At 40.6% G+C, this 17,848-nt stretch overlaps 1 protein-coding gene across 12 annotated transcripts in view; it reads right to left on the reverse strand.

The window, feature by feature from the left end:
- Nucleotides 1–1,599: 1,599 nt before the first annotated feature.
- The window catches only part of ADARB1 (adenosine deaminase RNA specific B1), a 54,195-nt gene continuing 37,946 nt past the window's right edge, over nucleotides 1,600–17,848 (reverse strand). For all 12 annotated transcript variants that reach the window (XM_053363339.1, XM_053363320.1, XM_053363309.1 and 9 more), the window contains 3 exons: nucleotides 14,796–14,977; nucleotides 6,415–6,593; nucleotides 1,600–2,814 (listed from right to left, as the gene is read on the reverse strand). In XM_053363339.1, coding sequence (XP_053219314.1) covers nucleotides 2,638–2,814; nucleotides 6,415–6,593; nucleotides 14,796–14,977 — 538 coding nt within the window. In that variant the 3' untranslated portion in view covers nucleotides 1,600–2,637. The remainder of the gene's footprint in view (nucleotides 2,815–6,414; nucleotides 6,594–14,795; nucleotides 14,978–17,848) is intronic.

A 17,848-nucleotide genomic window follows, 5' to 3' on the forward strand; every position in this document is an offset into this window, starting at 1 on the left:
AGAGGAGGGCAGAGTGCACGAGGCTCAGGCTCACTTCTGCTCGCCCTGTGACTTGGTATTATGTTCCAAGCAAGCCACTTTGCTATTAGAAAAAACACGTAACACATTTGCTCTCAAGCTATAAAATGCAGCAAATTTGCTATACATTGTGCAATCTTCACACTTTGATTTCATTGAAACAGTGAAAAACCTCTCAGCCAGCTCATAATTAGGGTTGCCAATCAGCCAGAAGAAAGCAACAGTGTGGACAATTTTATTTATTTTTGCTTTTGAGCCAGGTGTCAGAAAAGACAAGGACAAAGCTGCTATTTTCCTCCTTACCTGTGCTGGTTTGGTTTTTAATTTAATCTCGGCTCTGCCCCCAGACCTCTTGACTTGGGTCTACCCTAAAAAACTGCCTCATCAGCGGACTCACTCTGGATTCTACGTCTTGTAATGGAGAGCTCTGTCCCCAGGCCCTGACCAGGTACCAGACTTTTTTTAATTCAACACTTGGCAAGCCTATTCATACTCTTTATTTTTCTTCACAGTTGTCTACAAATTGGCCTTGATCCTCTGAACTGGAATATGCTGCATTGGGACTATTCACGTGACCATTTTAAGCACGTGGATGTGTTGATTATGTTCTATATAATTCAGGCCACAGTACTGCAAGAAAATGCCTAGTAACAATTTAAAATGCCATATAAATTATTTTCCTTCACATAATAAAATTCTGATTTATTCTATTAAATTCTATATTAACTTATTGCTATCATGCCTTTTTCTCATAATATTTTTAAGTGAACATATTATATATCTATTTCTTTTTAAAGGAAGAGGAATACCAATTAAAGCATAGGGCTTTCTGGACATGCAAAGTAACTTCGTAAGGTTTTTGTAACACCACAATACTATGTAGATAGCAGTACCCAGACAATACCCAGAGGTGAGGAGCTAGCTACCGTGTCTACCTACTACATACAGTCGCACAAATATTTAAAAAATACTTTGAGCTGATGTGATACCTTCAATATGAACATCACATCATGTAGAGGCCAAGATATATGCGATATACATATAGTATTACAACTTTGATTTCTGGCACTGGTTTAGCAAAACATGTAACCATTACTTCGCTTTAAGCATATGGAAATTGTTGAATTTGCTAAACCTACAATACATGCTTTCTTGGAATGTAACTACTGAGATCAAGCCCAAATTTCTACCATGTTATGAATTCCTTCTTATTTTTATTGGAATAATATGTTAGCAATATTGCATGTTTACAATTAATGCTGAGGTATTAGTCCCACCACCTATTTCATTAAGTGCAACTTGGCTTGCTGCATCCTATCACAAATTATCAGAAAGACAATACCTTCTGGGCAGGAGAGTCAGATTTGCTGGCTACAGCACCTGGACATTTGCAGCACCCTGCCTCTGGGACAACCCCTCCTGGCGCCAACTGGCTCTGAAGCACAGGTAGCGGAAGCAGCTGCCTGCCAGGGTCCTGCACTTTGGCTCAGCATAGGACCTAACTCTCTCAGCCAAGGACTGCTGTCCTTGAGAGATCAGATCCACGCAACATGCTCATTAATGGGAGATGTCATCAATATATATGAACAACGTTTTCAATATTTATTCCTATTATACTAGATCAAACAGATCATTTCAGAATAATTTGGGTTGGTACCCTTATATCAGTGTGTGTAAAAGAACACAACAGTTTCGCCGAAAATAAGTTAGGTCTCTGAAGCGCGCAGTTTAAAAATTCTTTTGCCCTTAGTAGTGTTCGTGTGTGAACTGGTTTTTGGCAAGGCAGCGTATTTCCTCACAGATGAGTGTTTTGAAATTGCCACATACAGTGGTAATATTACTGTTGTACTCCACTGAGTTCCTGTGAAACACAATCCGCCTATTTCTAAGCTGGTTTTCATACATCAAAGTAAAAAGAATTTGTTAGCTTACAAATATTTAGTTTCCAGTTTACAATGGTAAAAAAACAGTAACTTCACAATGTGTGTAAATGGGAAGTGAAGACAAGTACTTTAAAAATGGAATAAAAAGTGGTATGTTAAAAACTGGATCACACAATAATAAATACATAAATCAGAGAGACAAAGTTTTCAACAGCTGGTTTTAAAAGAGCAAGGAAGCAGGGAAAAATAGCTAGCCAAACTCCAGTCTGGTTTTGTGAGCTCAATTATTTAAAAAATAAAAATCTATAAGAAGCACATAAATAATCTGTCTCTTGGGCTCTAAAAGAACACAAAAACAAACCACTTAGTTAAAGTGTTGTGTAAAATCCTAGGTGGTTTACATTAATCATGCACCTGGTAACAATGCAGTAAAATAAAATTTAAATTATCCAGATGTATCACTTTGAATTGCATTGTGGGTTCCCCCACCCCCTGCAAACAATAGTTCCTTAGAAGGTAATGGAATTATTTTGTATTATTCTAGACTAGTTATTGTATTATCAGTTTTCCAAAGGTTTTAATACTTTAGCAAAAGGAAAAAATGGTTTCAAGTCAGCCTCTCCCCAACAAAAAACCACAATAAAAATCTAAAAGCGGCTGTTTCAACGGTGTAGATGAAATGTTGATGTCAGGGTTTCCATCCTATCCCCTTTTCCAAGCAGAGGGCATCCATAGATCAGACTACAAGGGAAAACTGATCTTGTTCTATGGGCTTCTCCACCCAGGCACCAAGTCCTGCCTTTGAAAATGCCTTGAACAAACACTCTTTGGCAGTTTGATATTCGGAAGCTGCTTGCTTCATTTCGTGGTACATGTTTGGTTTACTGACATTTGAACGAAGATTGGAAGAAAGCTGGAGAGATTAGAAAGAAAGAATCCTGTTACATATAGCAAATATTTTATCATTTCAATATATGATTTTTTTAAACTGCGCAACTATAAAACAGTTGGCAAAATAATACCTAGGACGTGTTTTCTTTTCTTTTCTCTCTATTTATGAATCAAAATCAAAATCCAAAGCTATGACCCAAACTTTCCATCTCTCCTCCCCCCCATTTTGTGATTTTTTTTAAACTGTAATGCCTACTAACCAAGAAAAATTAATTGGATTTTAATCCCACCTATTCTGCTCCAGGCAGCTCTAATTCAGCTTTGATGGAGTGATTTTCTCTGAGAGAGGGCCATGGAGAGTAGAACAATTCAAAGAGGTTTTTCAGGAACACCAGGGCAGGTATGGAAAGATGATCCCTGCCCTAAACTCATTCCATGAAAGGGACACAGAATAACTATGCCATAGGTTTGCTACACTGTGCAGCTGACAAAGTCTGGCTGGCTCTTTTGCACTCCTAGTAGGTAGGGTCTCTTTAGAAGGGCCAAGTCTTTTCCAGCCACAATGGAATTATCCTTAGTGGAGATCCTTATGCACAAATATCAGGTGCTCCATCAGAGCCTCCAGGCTGGCCCTCTCTACTCAGAGCGCCCTTCAAGTCGCACGTGGGACATGGCATGCCTTGCTGGCTAGAGCAGTGCTCTGAACAAACAGGTGCTATAGTTTTATCTCAACATGAAAATAAAATAAAAACTGGCCACGAAGAATAGCAAGAAACATGCCACATCACTCGACAAGGCAGTTCCTAACATTCCATGTTTTTAAAGTACAAGTAACTCACAACTTACAAGTTTCACATGTGCAATTTCAACTTTATGTGACAGAAGGCTAGACAGTTGAAATCATACAAATTAAATGCATGGAAAGTGGAGCGCTTAAAAGCTCTTTTTGCTCAAGGTTTTCCCAGTGTGGAGAGAGCTTTCAAGCCTTGAGAGGCTCTTGCAAGATCTCACAGGAACTTGGCTGGCCCTGCAAAATCTCACGAGAGCCTCACTGAGCCCATATGGTACATGAGCAGTGGGAGCAAAATAGGCAAGGCAGAGCTTTTTTGCATAGAGTTTTACTAGTGTGAAGGGAGCTTTCAAGCTCTAGATTTCCTTACTGAGCGCTTACTCGTGAGATCTTGGATGGACCCGTGTGCCCAGTAAGCAAGGCAGAGAGCTTAAAACCTTGGGGGCTAAGACCCATTTGATGAACCAGCTCCAGAATGTAAGACTGTTTGCATGGGGGGCAGTTCCAAGTGAGGGGCTTGAGTATTTGTGTTTTTGCGTCTACGTGCCATCCCAGGAATGAAACCCCCGCATAAGACACGAGTTACCTGAACTTTTTAATATGGTACTTGGTTAAATTTTTTACTGTTTGCATGAAGAGCAGGCATATTTTTATGTAGTTGAGCAGTACTTTTTTATTTCCTTCTTAGGTGTCAGGGAACTGCCATCAGTGCCAGAGGGAGAGAGCAAGCTCCAGAGGGATTCCAGAGAGCGTCCCGGGAGGGGGAGAGTCAGCCCATCTTCTGGGGAAGAGAATCAGCGTAGCACCAGTGGAGAAGGGGGGCAGATGGGGGAAGCGGCGAGGCAGTCCCCTGACTCCTTGCCGGGGACCAGCGGGGAGAGTAGAGGTCCTTCGCTGCCTAGGTCCTTGTGCAGAAGGCTTTCGCACACAGAGAGTAGGAGGAGACTGGGCGTCAAAGAGCTTCTTTGCTGGAAGAAGTTTAAGAAACGCCCACTGACGGATTCTGCCAGCGATTGAGACGGCTGTCCGGACAGGAAAGGTTCACTCAGGCAACCCAGCCAGGTGTTTGCACCGGCTTACGCACGAGCAACCCCTAGAACCACTACATTAGGCTTACTAAAATTCTATAGAATCTGTTTTCAAGCAGTGTAAAAAACTTTTTAAATCTTTAGAATATTCCAAGTTAGGACCAATATTCAAGTTAGTGTTTTTGACTGAAACATCTCCCCATCAAATACAAATAATGGGGAAACCAAACTTTTAACCTTCTTCAGTTGATCATCACCTATTGTTTATTCATGTCAAGGATGCTTTAGCTGAGATTCCTGCATCCCTTTGGATCCCTTCCTGCTCTACAATTCTACGTCACTTATTGTCACCTTGGCAACAAAAGAGTAGACCTAATAGAAGGGGTGAACTCCCTACACATCTTCAGATTACCTTCACAGGTTGGAGAATTGGGCCAAAAATAACAAAATGAATTTCAATAGGGACAAAAACCTCCAAGGAAGGAGAGTCCACAACCTCCCAAGGGAGACTGTTCCATTGTCGAACTGCTCTTACTGTCAGAAAGTTCTTCCTGGTGTTTAGTCAGAATCTCCTTTCTTGTAACTTGAAGCCATCGCTTCAAGTCTTACCCTCCAGAGCAGAAGAAAATTTAAGGTGCTGCACTTAGGCAGGAAAAACCAGATGCACAAATAAACGACAGGGGACACCTGACACGGCAGCAGGAAATGTGAAAAAGATCTAGCAGACTTTGTGGACCACAAGCTGAACATAAGTCAACAGCATAATGCAACAGCAAAAAGGCTAATGCTATTCTAGGCTGCATCAACAGAGGTATAGTGTCCGGATCAAGGGAAATAATAGTCCCACTCTATTCTGCCTTGGTCAGACCACACCTGGAGTCCAGTTCTGTGAACCACAATTTAAGAAGGATGTTGACAAACTAGAAGGTGTGCAGAGGAGGGCAACCAATAGGCTAAAGAGTTGGGAGAACAAGCCTGATGAGGAACAGTTGGGAGAATTGGGTACATTTAGCCTGGAGAAGGGCTGTCACATGGAAGATGAAGCACACTTGCTTTCTGCTACTCCAGAGGGTAGGACCCAAACCAATGGATTCAAATTACAAGAAAGGAGATTCAAACTAACATGAGTAAGAACTTTCTGATGCAAGAACTGTTTGACAATGGAACAGACTATCTCAGGTGGTCAACGCTCCTTCCTTGGAGGTTTTTAAACAGAGGCTGGATGGCCCCCTGTCTGACATTCTTTAGCTGTGATGCAGGGGGTGGACTAGAGGGCCGTCTGGGTACATTCCAACTCGACCATTCTATGGTTACAGAAAGCCAAAGTATTCGGGCACAGTGGCCACCATTCTTGGAGGAACAGCAGCAAATATCCCTTCTTGGCTATGAGTTCTGGAAGACCTTCTCCTTGCCTGGTCTGGGACGGTGGGGCCCTGAATGACCAGCTACAAAAGCTGAGGCTGCTAAACAGACTCTTGGGCTGGGATGATGTTGGGGGGGGGTTGAGATCTTGTAATCTTATTGTGATTTATGCGGAAATTGTTCAGTGTGGTTGTGTATTTTAAAATATTTTATTTATTGTTTATGACTACGATTTTCATCGTAGGTATGCATTTTTCCATGTTCTAAGCCACCTTGAGCATTGTTTGAACTATGGAAAGGTGGCATACAAATAAATTTATGGGTGCATCAAACTTCCGATACATTCAGCTTTGATACAGCTTGCCCAGTAAATTCAAAGCCCAAATGCTTATGCCCTGTTGATACAGATGTGGTGCCGAATTACCCATTTGCTAAAATATACCTTTGCATAAGCTCGCATCCAGCGACTGTACAGAGCATGCTTACAAAGGCGGGACGCACGGCCCATTTCGTCCTTGCCTGTTGTAGCATTAATCACTTCAAGACCAGCATCTCCTATGGTCCAGTTTACACTGAAATTAGGTGCTTTTCCTGGTTGGCGGGCTTCAGCATTACTGATACCTGCAAGAAAGAAGCAGGGCTCTCAACAAGAAGAAATATTCACATACCTTGTATAGCTTCTCTTTCCAAAGAAAATGAGTGCAATGTAACATGTCAATCATGTTATGTCACACTCCTTTAAAACAATGGCTGAAAAACTGGAACACTCCTCTTTTGAGGTAGGACATAAAGCCATGAACATTCTGCTTCCATTACTGGAGAATGTGTGGCCAAAATATTCCAACGTCATTAAGGCAGGTGTGTTATAAATGGAGAAATGTATGTTAGAATAACATAACATATAAACCTTATTAGGAGGAGCATTTGCATCACATTTTGGTTAATCTTTTTACAATTCAAATCTGAGTGCAGTTAAATAGCTGGATAAAGGAAAAATGACATTTCTTAGTGGTAACTAACAGTCTCTAAAATAAAACTGCCCATGTTGTACCTACGTTTGCAAAACAACCCTTAAAAAACCCCTTTCTGATGAAGTGGCAGCAGCTGGCCACTCCACTAGAGCGAAGCACAAGCAAAACTATGTCAAGCTCAGCATCATTCAGATGCTTTTATTTCCCCTCTTTCTGAGATGTGGATATCCAGTCAGGTATCACAACTCCAGGAAGAGAAGGGAAGAAAGTATGGATTAACTGATCTTATCTTATTAGTGAACTGCCATACTTCATTTTCCCCACATTTAGGGAAGAGCAAAAAGCAGCACTTCAGTCCTCAAGGGCAACTGGAAAGAGATCTCTATGCAAAAGAAATGGCAGCCTTGCTCTTCACCCCACAGAGCTCCAAGAAGAGAAACGTGGGGGACGACGACCAAAGGAGCTTAAAGGCACTAAAGCATAAGAAACAGCCACACCACAAGGGGGAAAATGTGCGGGACCACTTTTATCAGTAGTGCTATCTTATGACAACAGAAATATACCAACAAGCAATGTAGCTATAAATTGCTCTAAGAATCTCTGGACTACATCGTTATAGTTAAGAAGCCGAACGATTTCCTGGTTTAAAAAAAATAACAAAGCAAAAAAAAGCCCTTAATGCATTTATAGAGGCTGAGAGAATCAAATGGTACAATAATGTTGTCTGAAATTTATAAAATTTATGTCATACAATCTTTGGCATTTTCTGGTCTTCTAGTTTTCTCTCTCTCTCTCTCTCTCTCTCTCTCTCTATATATATATATATATATATATATATATGTTCACATTCTTCATTAGATAACTACCTTCTGTCTGTATTCACTGACAAGAAGTTTTTGCAAACCCCTTAAAGCAGAACTTTATCCTGGGTTAGTCAAGTCATTGGAAGTACAACCCCATACATGTCAACCATGAAGCCAAACTGAGTTCAAAGGCACTTCCTCTCAAATAAGTGGATGCAGGATTTCATCCTCGTTATCTCACAAAAATCAAGAAGCCTTTTGCAAAGTTTGGGTGTGTCAGGCCAGCCCACCCACAGCACGAGACACTGAGCAGGGGCTGATTTTGATACAATATTTTCTCTTCATACTGAAGTATCTGCTTAACCGGTATCTTAACTGGAAAAGTAACTTTTTAAAATTAATGGTGAAAGTTGTGATGTTCTTTGTCCCAAGACCCCATATTTCTTTCTGAAAAAAATGAAAGCATGCTATTTCCCTTTCAAAAACTGAGAGTCACATGCTAGTAGCCAAGCTCTGCAAATCAAAGCAGTGGATTGGGCGGGGGGGGGGGGGACATTTCGGGGGACACACCCTGTTTTACTTCAACTTCCAAGGTAACTGTTCCAACTTTTTAAAATGTCTTATATAAGGGGTTCAGTATATACTGTCAAAATGTTCTGAAAGCAGCCACCAGAGCAGCAGGAAAGTTATCCTCAACCCTCGAAAACGTTCCTAACCTCACTCTCTTTCTTTTCTTTTCTTTTTTTGGATAATTTAATTCAAAAAAAATTTATTCAGAAGTTACAATACAGTTGCAAAACATTTTCAATCCCTATACCCCTTCACTCTTTCAAGTGGCCCAAAGCCCTTGTCCTCTTCCATGCAACCTGGCTCAGTCCACCCTGTGGTTCCCCCTCAGAAACATATTTGCCTAGAAGAGACTTTCTACTCCCAATCCATATATTCCCCTTCCTCTTCCCAAATCGATGAGTGATTTTCGAGGGTTGGCTCTTTATGTGATGTGTCATGCAGGCTAATGGGCTGCCATGCTAACTGAAGCCAAAGCAACATACAAAAGTGTCTGATGACAAGAAGGAAATACAACCAATGGCAGCTGGGTAGTTCTCTCCATCCATTTTAGTTGATTACTGTTATAGAAATTGTGACTCAACTGTCAGACTGCTAAAAGACGTGAGTTGCTCAAGTATCTGCAATAGTAAGAGAAGCAACAGTGAGACCTAGCATACCACCCTATGGGTGGAAGGGAGGAGCCATTTCACCAAACTGCTCTTAAAGATAAAATTATCCAAAGCACTTTCGCAAGTATGGTCATCTGGAACAGCATGGCTTGAACTATATTCTTCACTGGGAATGCCTGTCTGTGATGGATAAAACCACCTTTCTGCTGTCCCTGGGACATTATATGCTGGGCATTTGCTCAGTTTGTATGGATTCACCAGAGTAATGTTAATGTACAACCTGATACCTGTTATGGGGGTGAGGGGATGTTATATTTGTTGTTCTATATAAAAAGCCAATATGAATTGTTTCTTTCAGAAAAGAAGGAAATGTTTGTATTAACTTTGTCTTGGAAAAATCCTCGATATTTATGAATGTATATTCCTATGAAGTGCAGTCTAACAGATAGACAACAGAAGTGGTTCTTAATTCTGATCATCTCTTACTCAGTGATCTGAAGATCTTATATCTTATAATCAACAATATCACTTGGAAACCTATTTGGACACATGGATGTCATTTATTAATGTATGTGTTAAAACTAGGTTTGATGAATTATAATTTTTGATGGATTATTCTTATTGTTAATGGGTGCTGCTGGTGGTTTTTTGGTCTTTTCCCTTTTTCTTGTTCTTTTATTATATCTGCATTTAAAAAATCCACTAATAAAAATAGGGTGAGGTGGGGATTAGTTGCCCTGAATGGAAGAAAGGGGTGTGAATGTAAGAAGAGGAGGTAATAGACAACCATACAAAGAATAAGCCTGGGGTTACAGAGTTTTAGATGAAGCAGCTCCTGTACTAACAGTTGTAATGCACAATGTAAGAAAAGAGAAATAATTTCACAAGAATCTGAAAATAAGGGAAGGGTGCAGATTCAAGACAGAGGTAAAAGAAGCTGGGTGTGGCTGAAAGTCAAAAGGATGGAACTTGGTCCATTCAGTTCTCTGTATTTCCAAGCTTCACCTGGAAGCCCAAATCCCTGCTATCATAGGATAGTAGTATTTTGAGGGCAACCACCAGGGCTTCTTTTATATGGCCCTCCCTTGCCTGTGACATCTCAGGAGATTGGTTGCTTACTTCAAAACCTAACAACAGATAAAGCTCATGGGGAATATATGCTTCCCCAGGAAATATTTAAATTTAACTCCTCTTGGATGGCACCCATTTTGGCTAAGCTATTCTCTCATATCAAGTGGACAGGGAACATTCCTGGTGGATGGTGGTCTAATATTATTGTTCCTCTGTAAAAAGAAAAAAGAAACAAAGTGAGAGATCTGATCCTAAAAATCATAGCCCAGTTAGTCTCTTGGATACTGGGTCAAAAGTCTATGGAAGGTTTTTGTTGAATAAGCTTCAAACCTGGGCTGAGGAAAATGACATCTTAGCTGAAGAACAGGCTGGGACCCAAAGGAAAGGAAAGCGATACTTTGGGCAGAAGCTTGGCTGCAGGAGTTGCCAGAAGGGAAGGTATATAAAAGCCAATAAAAGGAAAGCAGTCAGTTTAGTTTATGAAAGTCTTAAGAATCAACAACCAGCTACTTTGACAGTGTTTGATGCAGAAAAGTTATGACAGGGTGAAAAGAGAATTTTTTTAATGGTGTTTTAAGTAAATTTGAAGTAGAAGAAAAAAGTCAATGTTGAATAACAGCATGTTATCATAAAGCAAGTACAAAACTATTAATAAATGGAACAATGCAGAAGTAAGTCTAGTTAGAAAGAGGGGAATGTCTACTTTTCATCTACATTTTTTGTTGTTTTTGTTGGGAATTTTGGCTTAGCTATAAGAAATAAACCAGCAAGTAAAGGGAAAGTTAGATTGTCAAAAACTGAAAGTACTTAAGAGGGTGATTCAGGAAACAGGATGGTATCATGATATACGATAAATAGATCCAAAACAGAATTTATTTGGTTTTGCTTAGAAGAGGACAAAGATACAGAATTTGTTTGAAAGTAAAGTGGCATTAACACCCGTTTGATTTTATGGCATGTGGCTCACATCCAGTTTAGTGGATCTATAGCCTTTCAGTTAATTTTGGTCTAGTTATAAAGACGGTTAAGAAGGAGTTTGTGATATAGAATAATTTAAATATCTCTTAGTTTGTAAGAATATCATTAGTGAATATGTGCATATTGCTGAAGTTGCTTTACCTTTTTCAAAATCAACACATGAAAAGAGAACCCAAATGGAAGTTCAGTTACAGTAAAAAAAGGTGGGGTGGAGAGATATAATAGTTATGCAAATGTGATGTTAGATTGATTTTAATGATAATTGACTGTACTTGAGAATCTGAGAGCAACAATTGGCACACATCCCTCCTAGATGGTAAGTTTAAGGTAAGCAGGTCAAAGAAGTAGTACTTGTTCGTAATCATGAGTTGATTGAAAAAAGGAATACCATAAAATTTCCAATATATCAATATTTTCAATCCATAAATTGGGCACAAGATAAAAGAATAAGGGAATAAATGTTAATGCAAGGAAAGTGACCTCAAACATGTAGAATTTACTGATAAATGTAAATGAATGGAAGAACATGCATTGTGATATACAGTCTACTGATCTAAATACGGAAACAGTGAGATTGTGGGAATATATATGGGAGAAGAATGTGTGGAAGACATTAAACATAAATTAATTGGAAAATTCAAATGAAATAATAGCCAGATGGTACATGACTTCATGGAGGATGAAACATACTTAGTCAGAAGGCAAAATGAAAAGCTGGAGATATAAATATCACAAGACAGATATGATGCAAATTCAGTGCAAATATCCAATTATTCATAGGTGCAGATGGTGGCAACTTTTAAGGAAATAACAGGGACAGAAGTCCTGTTGGATCCTACCAGAATTCTATTGGGATTTATAAACGGAATTGGATCAGAAACAGAAAAAATGAATTTGTATTTATCAATAGCAAAAATATTAGCAGCTCAATACTGGGGCGGGGGGGCGGGGCGGCGAATGTAGCAAAAGTAATAGAATGGGAAATTGTGTTGGACTCTATTCAACTGTTGTTGGCATCTGTCTAGGGAGACAATGAAAGAATGTGCCTTCATGGATAAAGTCAAACACCCGGAGAGTTATAGCACCTGCTGTGGTTGCATTTAAATCCATGAAATGAACATACCAAAAGACAAGTGGGAAAACGGTAGCAAAAGGTGATTGAAAGCAGGAAAAGATATTGGAATAGTTCTACTTTGATAAATTTCATTCTGTTTCTCACCCGGTATGTTTATGGATTTAAAGTCCAACAAAATTTCCTATTCTATGACCTTTTGCTACTTTTACCTTTTTAGATACTACAGTAAGGACACTATTTTAGGTACATTGAAGTACATTAAATTAATGAATAAGTAATTTAAAACTGAAGTCTTTTTGATGCACTAATCAGATTTGGAGATTATTAATATGTGTTTTTACTATTGATAAGGCTGCATCCTGTGGCTCATGGGAGGGCAACGGATACATCAGCTGCCCCCATCTCGCTCTGGTGTCATGTCGGACCTCCATCTGCTTTGCCACAAAAACATTTGCAGCCATGCCAGCACCAGAGACACAGTCTTGGTAGGGCCAAGAAAAAGGGCGTGACACCCCTTGATATATTATAATTCAGTGGTTTCACATTTCACTGTAAGAAGTTCAAGGCAATCACCTGGGGAATGTACCGAGGCCAAAGATTTTTAGCACATTCTGTCTGCCAATTGGCTTATCAATGCCAGGATGTCTGTGTCGTCCAGCAACTATTTTTTAATTACATAATTATCACTGCCTATATTTCATTTCCCTCTGACCTCATTGCTTACAAACCTCACTTCCCCAAACCAAGTTACCTGTAACTCAGGATAACACTTCATGCATTTGATGAAGTGGACTGCAGTCCATGAAAGCTTATGCCATGCGACATTTGTTAGTCCTTAAGGTGTCACAAGGCTGTTTCTTGTTTCTGATTTACTAAAGTAATGTGTATTCTTTATTAGACCTTCCTGTTTCAGTATTTGATATTGCACAGTAGATCGCCCCCAGTCTGCTGCCAAATCATAGGATTTGGGGTTATTAACAACAAAGAAAACATGTTGGATTTGGAATAATTTTTCTGATAACAGCAAAAAGAAAATGTATAGCTGAGCTGCATCTTATGTGTACAGAATCATAGAATTGCAGAGTTGGAAGGGAAGTCCAACCCCCTGCAATGCAGGAATCCATGTAGTTCCATGATTGCTTTTGGAGACATTTTTCTTTCCTACAGTGCAGCTGGCTTGTATTTTTTTACTATTCTTACATAACAGCCCTCTAACAGGCAGTATCTGAGAAGATCACAAAGCAATCAAAAAACAAAACATTAAAATACAGTATAAAACATTAAAAATGATAGAAAATTGATTAAAAAACTAAAGCACAATTAAAACACACTTTAAAACTTAATTTAAAGGTGAGAGGCCCAGTTTTACCCCACTCACATTGCTTTTACCATCTTCATAAAAAGAATACTGAAGCTTTTTCATAACACGACTGCTTTTACCATCAAGGGGAAAAAGAAAGAAGTACAGGAAACCCGCCATTTGCGCAGTTCAACATGTGCTCAACCATGCACACGCACATTGTGTCAAACCCAGAAGTGACCCAAAAACCTCACAGTAAGGGGCAGAGTGGAATGGGGTGTTTGCATATATTTGAAACATCATTGGAATTTCATTCAAATGTGCCTTGGAATGTAACCTCCACCTAAATGGGGGGTTGCCTGTAGCCACTTCTTTTCCTCTGCAGTGCTAAAAGCAGCTGAGGCAGGAATGATATTCACCAAGAAGGCAGCACAAGGGTTAAGAAGCTCCTGTCCTAGGGCAGTGTCCCTCTTTGAATTGCCGTCTCAGTAGCTGAATTGCCGATTTTTAAAGGACTCGTGCAGGAGCGGCAGGTGCAGTGGGGCAGCAACACACCAAGAAGGGGGGGGGGCAAGGCTGGGACTGTGGGGCACATGGGCAGAATCAACCTGGCCCTCCTGCCAACCTTGCCACTGCCTGGGCCCACTCCTGCCCTATCCAGTAAAGCATCCAATATGGCACTGTTGAAAAGCAGGTGGAGAAATCCAAACCCTTAATAATATTGCTACATGTTTCCCTAATAAGGCACAGAAGTACATAGCCATAAGCAAGGACAGCACTGGGTGCTCCAAGTCGATGGCTTTTAACTATCTAACTGCCCCGAATTGTGGCCTAAGTCAAGAACCCTCATTACACGAATTCCAAGTCTTTCCTGAACGCCCTATTTATATTTGAGGTAGATCTCTCGTTAACAAAAGGCAATGAGTAAAAACAGGGGTGTGCAGACAAACTCAGCCATCAAGGTGCCAGTATATGGGCCCATCTTCATACCTTTTCATGATTAGCGCAAAGGTCTGTAGAGGAATTTTACGCATGTCCAAATGAACACACTTAGAAACCCTCCCACAGGTGGGACCCTGTCTTATCTGACCTAGGAATGACCTCATCTTCAGACCTTTGCCCAATTGGTCCAACGGTCTGAAGGGGGTTTTGAAGCAGATTCAGTTGAATAGACTGCGAAACTCTCCCATGGACGGAAACCCAGTCTTATCTGGGAGAGTTTCTAAGTGTGCTCAAATGAAAGCATTTTCAAACCCTCTCCAGACCTTTGCACTAGCGCAAAGACCTAAAGACCAACCTGCATGTTGGAGACATTGGGGTGGACCTTATGTATGTGCCCCTGACCCTGTTTTTATACATTGTGGGCTCAGGTGAATGCAATTTGCAAAATTTTGAAAATATACCAGAACAGGAAGAGCTGTTGTTGTTTTTTTTATTACATACATACCACTGAGTAAAGGTCTGTTGAGTATATAGAGAGGGGGTAAATCTTCTATCTCTGCTATTCGCTGGTATACTGCTCTGGATAGATGGTCTCCATGGTACAAGCTCCCCAAGATAATGCTAGAGAAGTAAATTGGCTCAACAAAGAGGGTAAGTAATGCTCCTTGAATACCAAGCACGTTCCATCTAAAGGGAAACAAATGACACCATTTTGAATTAGGCCTGCAAACAAAACAAAAAAAATATGAGTGACTATAGGAGAGTGGGGCAGATACCCTGCAAAAATGGTGATGGCACCAGACGTGTCAGGGTGTGCTTCCTACCCTAGCTGTGCTTCACTGTGTCTAAGGGCAAGAGAATCTCTTTTGAAGCCTAGCAAAGGTAGCTGAGTGACAACAAACAGTGCTAAAGGGCCATCATTCTGCAACTCACATGGAGCCTACAGGCTGTTCTAAGCCAAGGCTTAGAAAACAGCAGCATCCTCCCTCTGACAGAAGAGGCAGAGGGAGGATTTGCTTCTACTTTTTAAAACACTAGCAGCAGATCTTTAAAATAATTAAAAACCAGTAGACCTCAATGGATAAGAAAAATAGCCATTTGGGAGATGCTGAAAGGTCATCACAGGTGAAGGAAATAGGTGATTCTAGCACAAGTGCTGTAAGGGCCCAATGACCCCTTGGCTTTCCTGTTTAGAATATCTGCTGTTCTATTCATTTGAGTATCAGAGACTAGGTTCAAATCCCCACTCAGTATTACATTCCAATTGATGCACCATCATTTGCAGGAATCGCACTGGCCCAGCCCTGGGACTATAAATTGAGCCCATCACAACCACTTCCCTGTTTATATATCCTTTGACAAAAATAAAGCCCCCATGTTAATCTTTCAGAACATCGTGATGTGCAAACCACATGCCACCCCACATCCCAGATTTCAATGTTCCCAGGGCCCTATACCAGTCCCCCACTCCCACTGTATACAGTTCGGGGTGTTTTCCACCTTTCTGACACTCACCAGCTAAGTTTCCTGAATGAATACTACATTTGCATTGCTCTTTTAGTCACCTTCCAGCTCAGTCTCTGTTCTACGGTCATGGCTAGACACCTCACATTTATATTTAACTAAAACATTTTAATGTTTCAATACAGTAAACAAAAACAAATAAACAATGCAAGCCACCGTCCCTCCAACATTGGTCCACTGCATTTTGAGAAAAGACATTTGCTTTTATATAACATGGCATACACCCACTGAGAAGTTCTCTTTCTTTATTCTCTCTCACTGAAACTCCTTAACTCCCAAACAAACTCAAACCAATAACATATCCGTCCTCCCCCCGCCCCATCTCCCTCTGCCTTCAGGTGACAGTCCCACAGGGAGACCAACATGGAGAGGATACATCTCTTCTCCCAACATTTTAGCCTATCAATACTAAACCCAAGTGTTTTCAGTCACACCTTAATCCCAAATGTATAAGTGAAAGATAACTGCAAACTCAGCATTGCCCAAGCAGTAAAGCTTATCTGAGTTTTATGCTCTTGTGAGCAACTGCACATCCAATTTCTATTTAACCATTTTGTCATGCCTAGTCACACTTTCCCCCACTGATGAGGTTGAACCTGGGCAAAAATGGAGCAAGTCTGCAAACTTTCTGAATACAGCACCCAGGCCCCTCTGAAGGGGAAAGGGCAGGTACTCTTGCTCTGGGTCTGGGGGGCTAAGCTGGTTGGGGGCCTTTGCCAGGCTGCTTTTTAGTTTGAGTTAAGCACTAGATTACACTGCCTCTCAATATTAACTTCATCGTAGATAGAATACGTTCTTTATATTGGAAAAAACCTTTAGAGAATTTTCTTCTAGGCATATATAACTTAAACACATGAATACAAGTACTCAGAGGCTTAAAAGGAAATCTCAGTGCTGCACTAGGTGTATTTCCCTTGTCCTCTTAGTCCTTTTTCACTCCCCTCTATGTTCCACGCTGCCCTCTGTGTTCTTTCTGTCCCTCTGTTCCCTACATGAAAGACAAAATAAATGAGGGAGCTCTAGGATGAGGTATGGTGCATAATTCACTGGCCAAGGTTCTCTGATTGATTTGTTTATCAGTCTCAGGGATTGCCAGGTGTAAAACAAGACAACTTTTCTCTAAATAATATAAAGCAGCACAATCCTAACTATGTCTACTCAGATGTAAATCCCATGCACATCAATGGTGCTTACTCCCATGTAAGTGGGGTTAGGCTCCCACCCTTACTGTGCTAAATATCCAGAAAATCCAGCAAGCTTTGCTCTACAATCCTCTGCATCATTTTAATGCTTGTGGGGCAGGTTGCTAACATTCGTCACCCACACAACCAAGTGATTTGTGTTCTTGCTTCCAGAAACAAGGTGGCCCCCCCACTCCCATAAAGCAAAATATTGCCCTTGCAAGAATATACCTAGTTGTTTGCTAAAATGGTCCTTTCCCAGTTGGGTGCATGTGTAAAGCAACAATTTTTTTGTTTTAGAAAAGTGATTCACGCTAAAGCTTGCTAATGGCGCAAAGGTCATGAAAGCAGATTAAGCCCGTCCTCGTGTGCTGCACTGACTGGCCCAATGCAGGAGGCTGCTTTTAACATGGCTTGGGGACCCAGGACCTGAAAAAACACCTCTTCTGGTGAGTGGACTGGACTTTAAGGGCATCTTCGCAGACTCTCCTCAGTGCCCCCTCCTGCTGAATTTGGAGAATGGCAACAAGGGGAACAGCAGTTTGCCTGCTTTACTAGACTTCGGAGACACGTGAAAACTTTCCCTCAAAGTGTTTTTAGCTGCAGTTTTAAGAGTAGCTGCTTTCACAGTCGGTGCTTCTAATATTCTCAATGGGGATTTTCTGTTCATTTAATCTTCTGTTTAAATTGGAATTTGTTAATTAATGCAGTTTCAGTATTTGCATCTTGTAGTACTGTATGCTGTTCTTTAATTGTAAGTGACCTAGAAGTATCTTGTGTTAAGTAGCATCTACATTTAACAAAGAACAACGATAAATAAGAAAAAGCATGAACTCAGCCCTTTGTTGCTATC

The sequence above is a fragment of the Podarcis raffonei genome, chromosome 1, assembly GCF_027172205.1.
Source record: "Podarcis raffonei isolate rPodRaf1 chromosome 1, rPodRaf1.pri, whole genome shotgun sequence".
Taxonomy (NCBI): domain Eukaryota; kingdom Metazoa; phylum Chordata; class Lepidosauria; order Squamata; family Lacertidae; genus Podarcis; species Podarcis raffonei.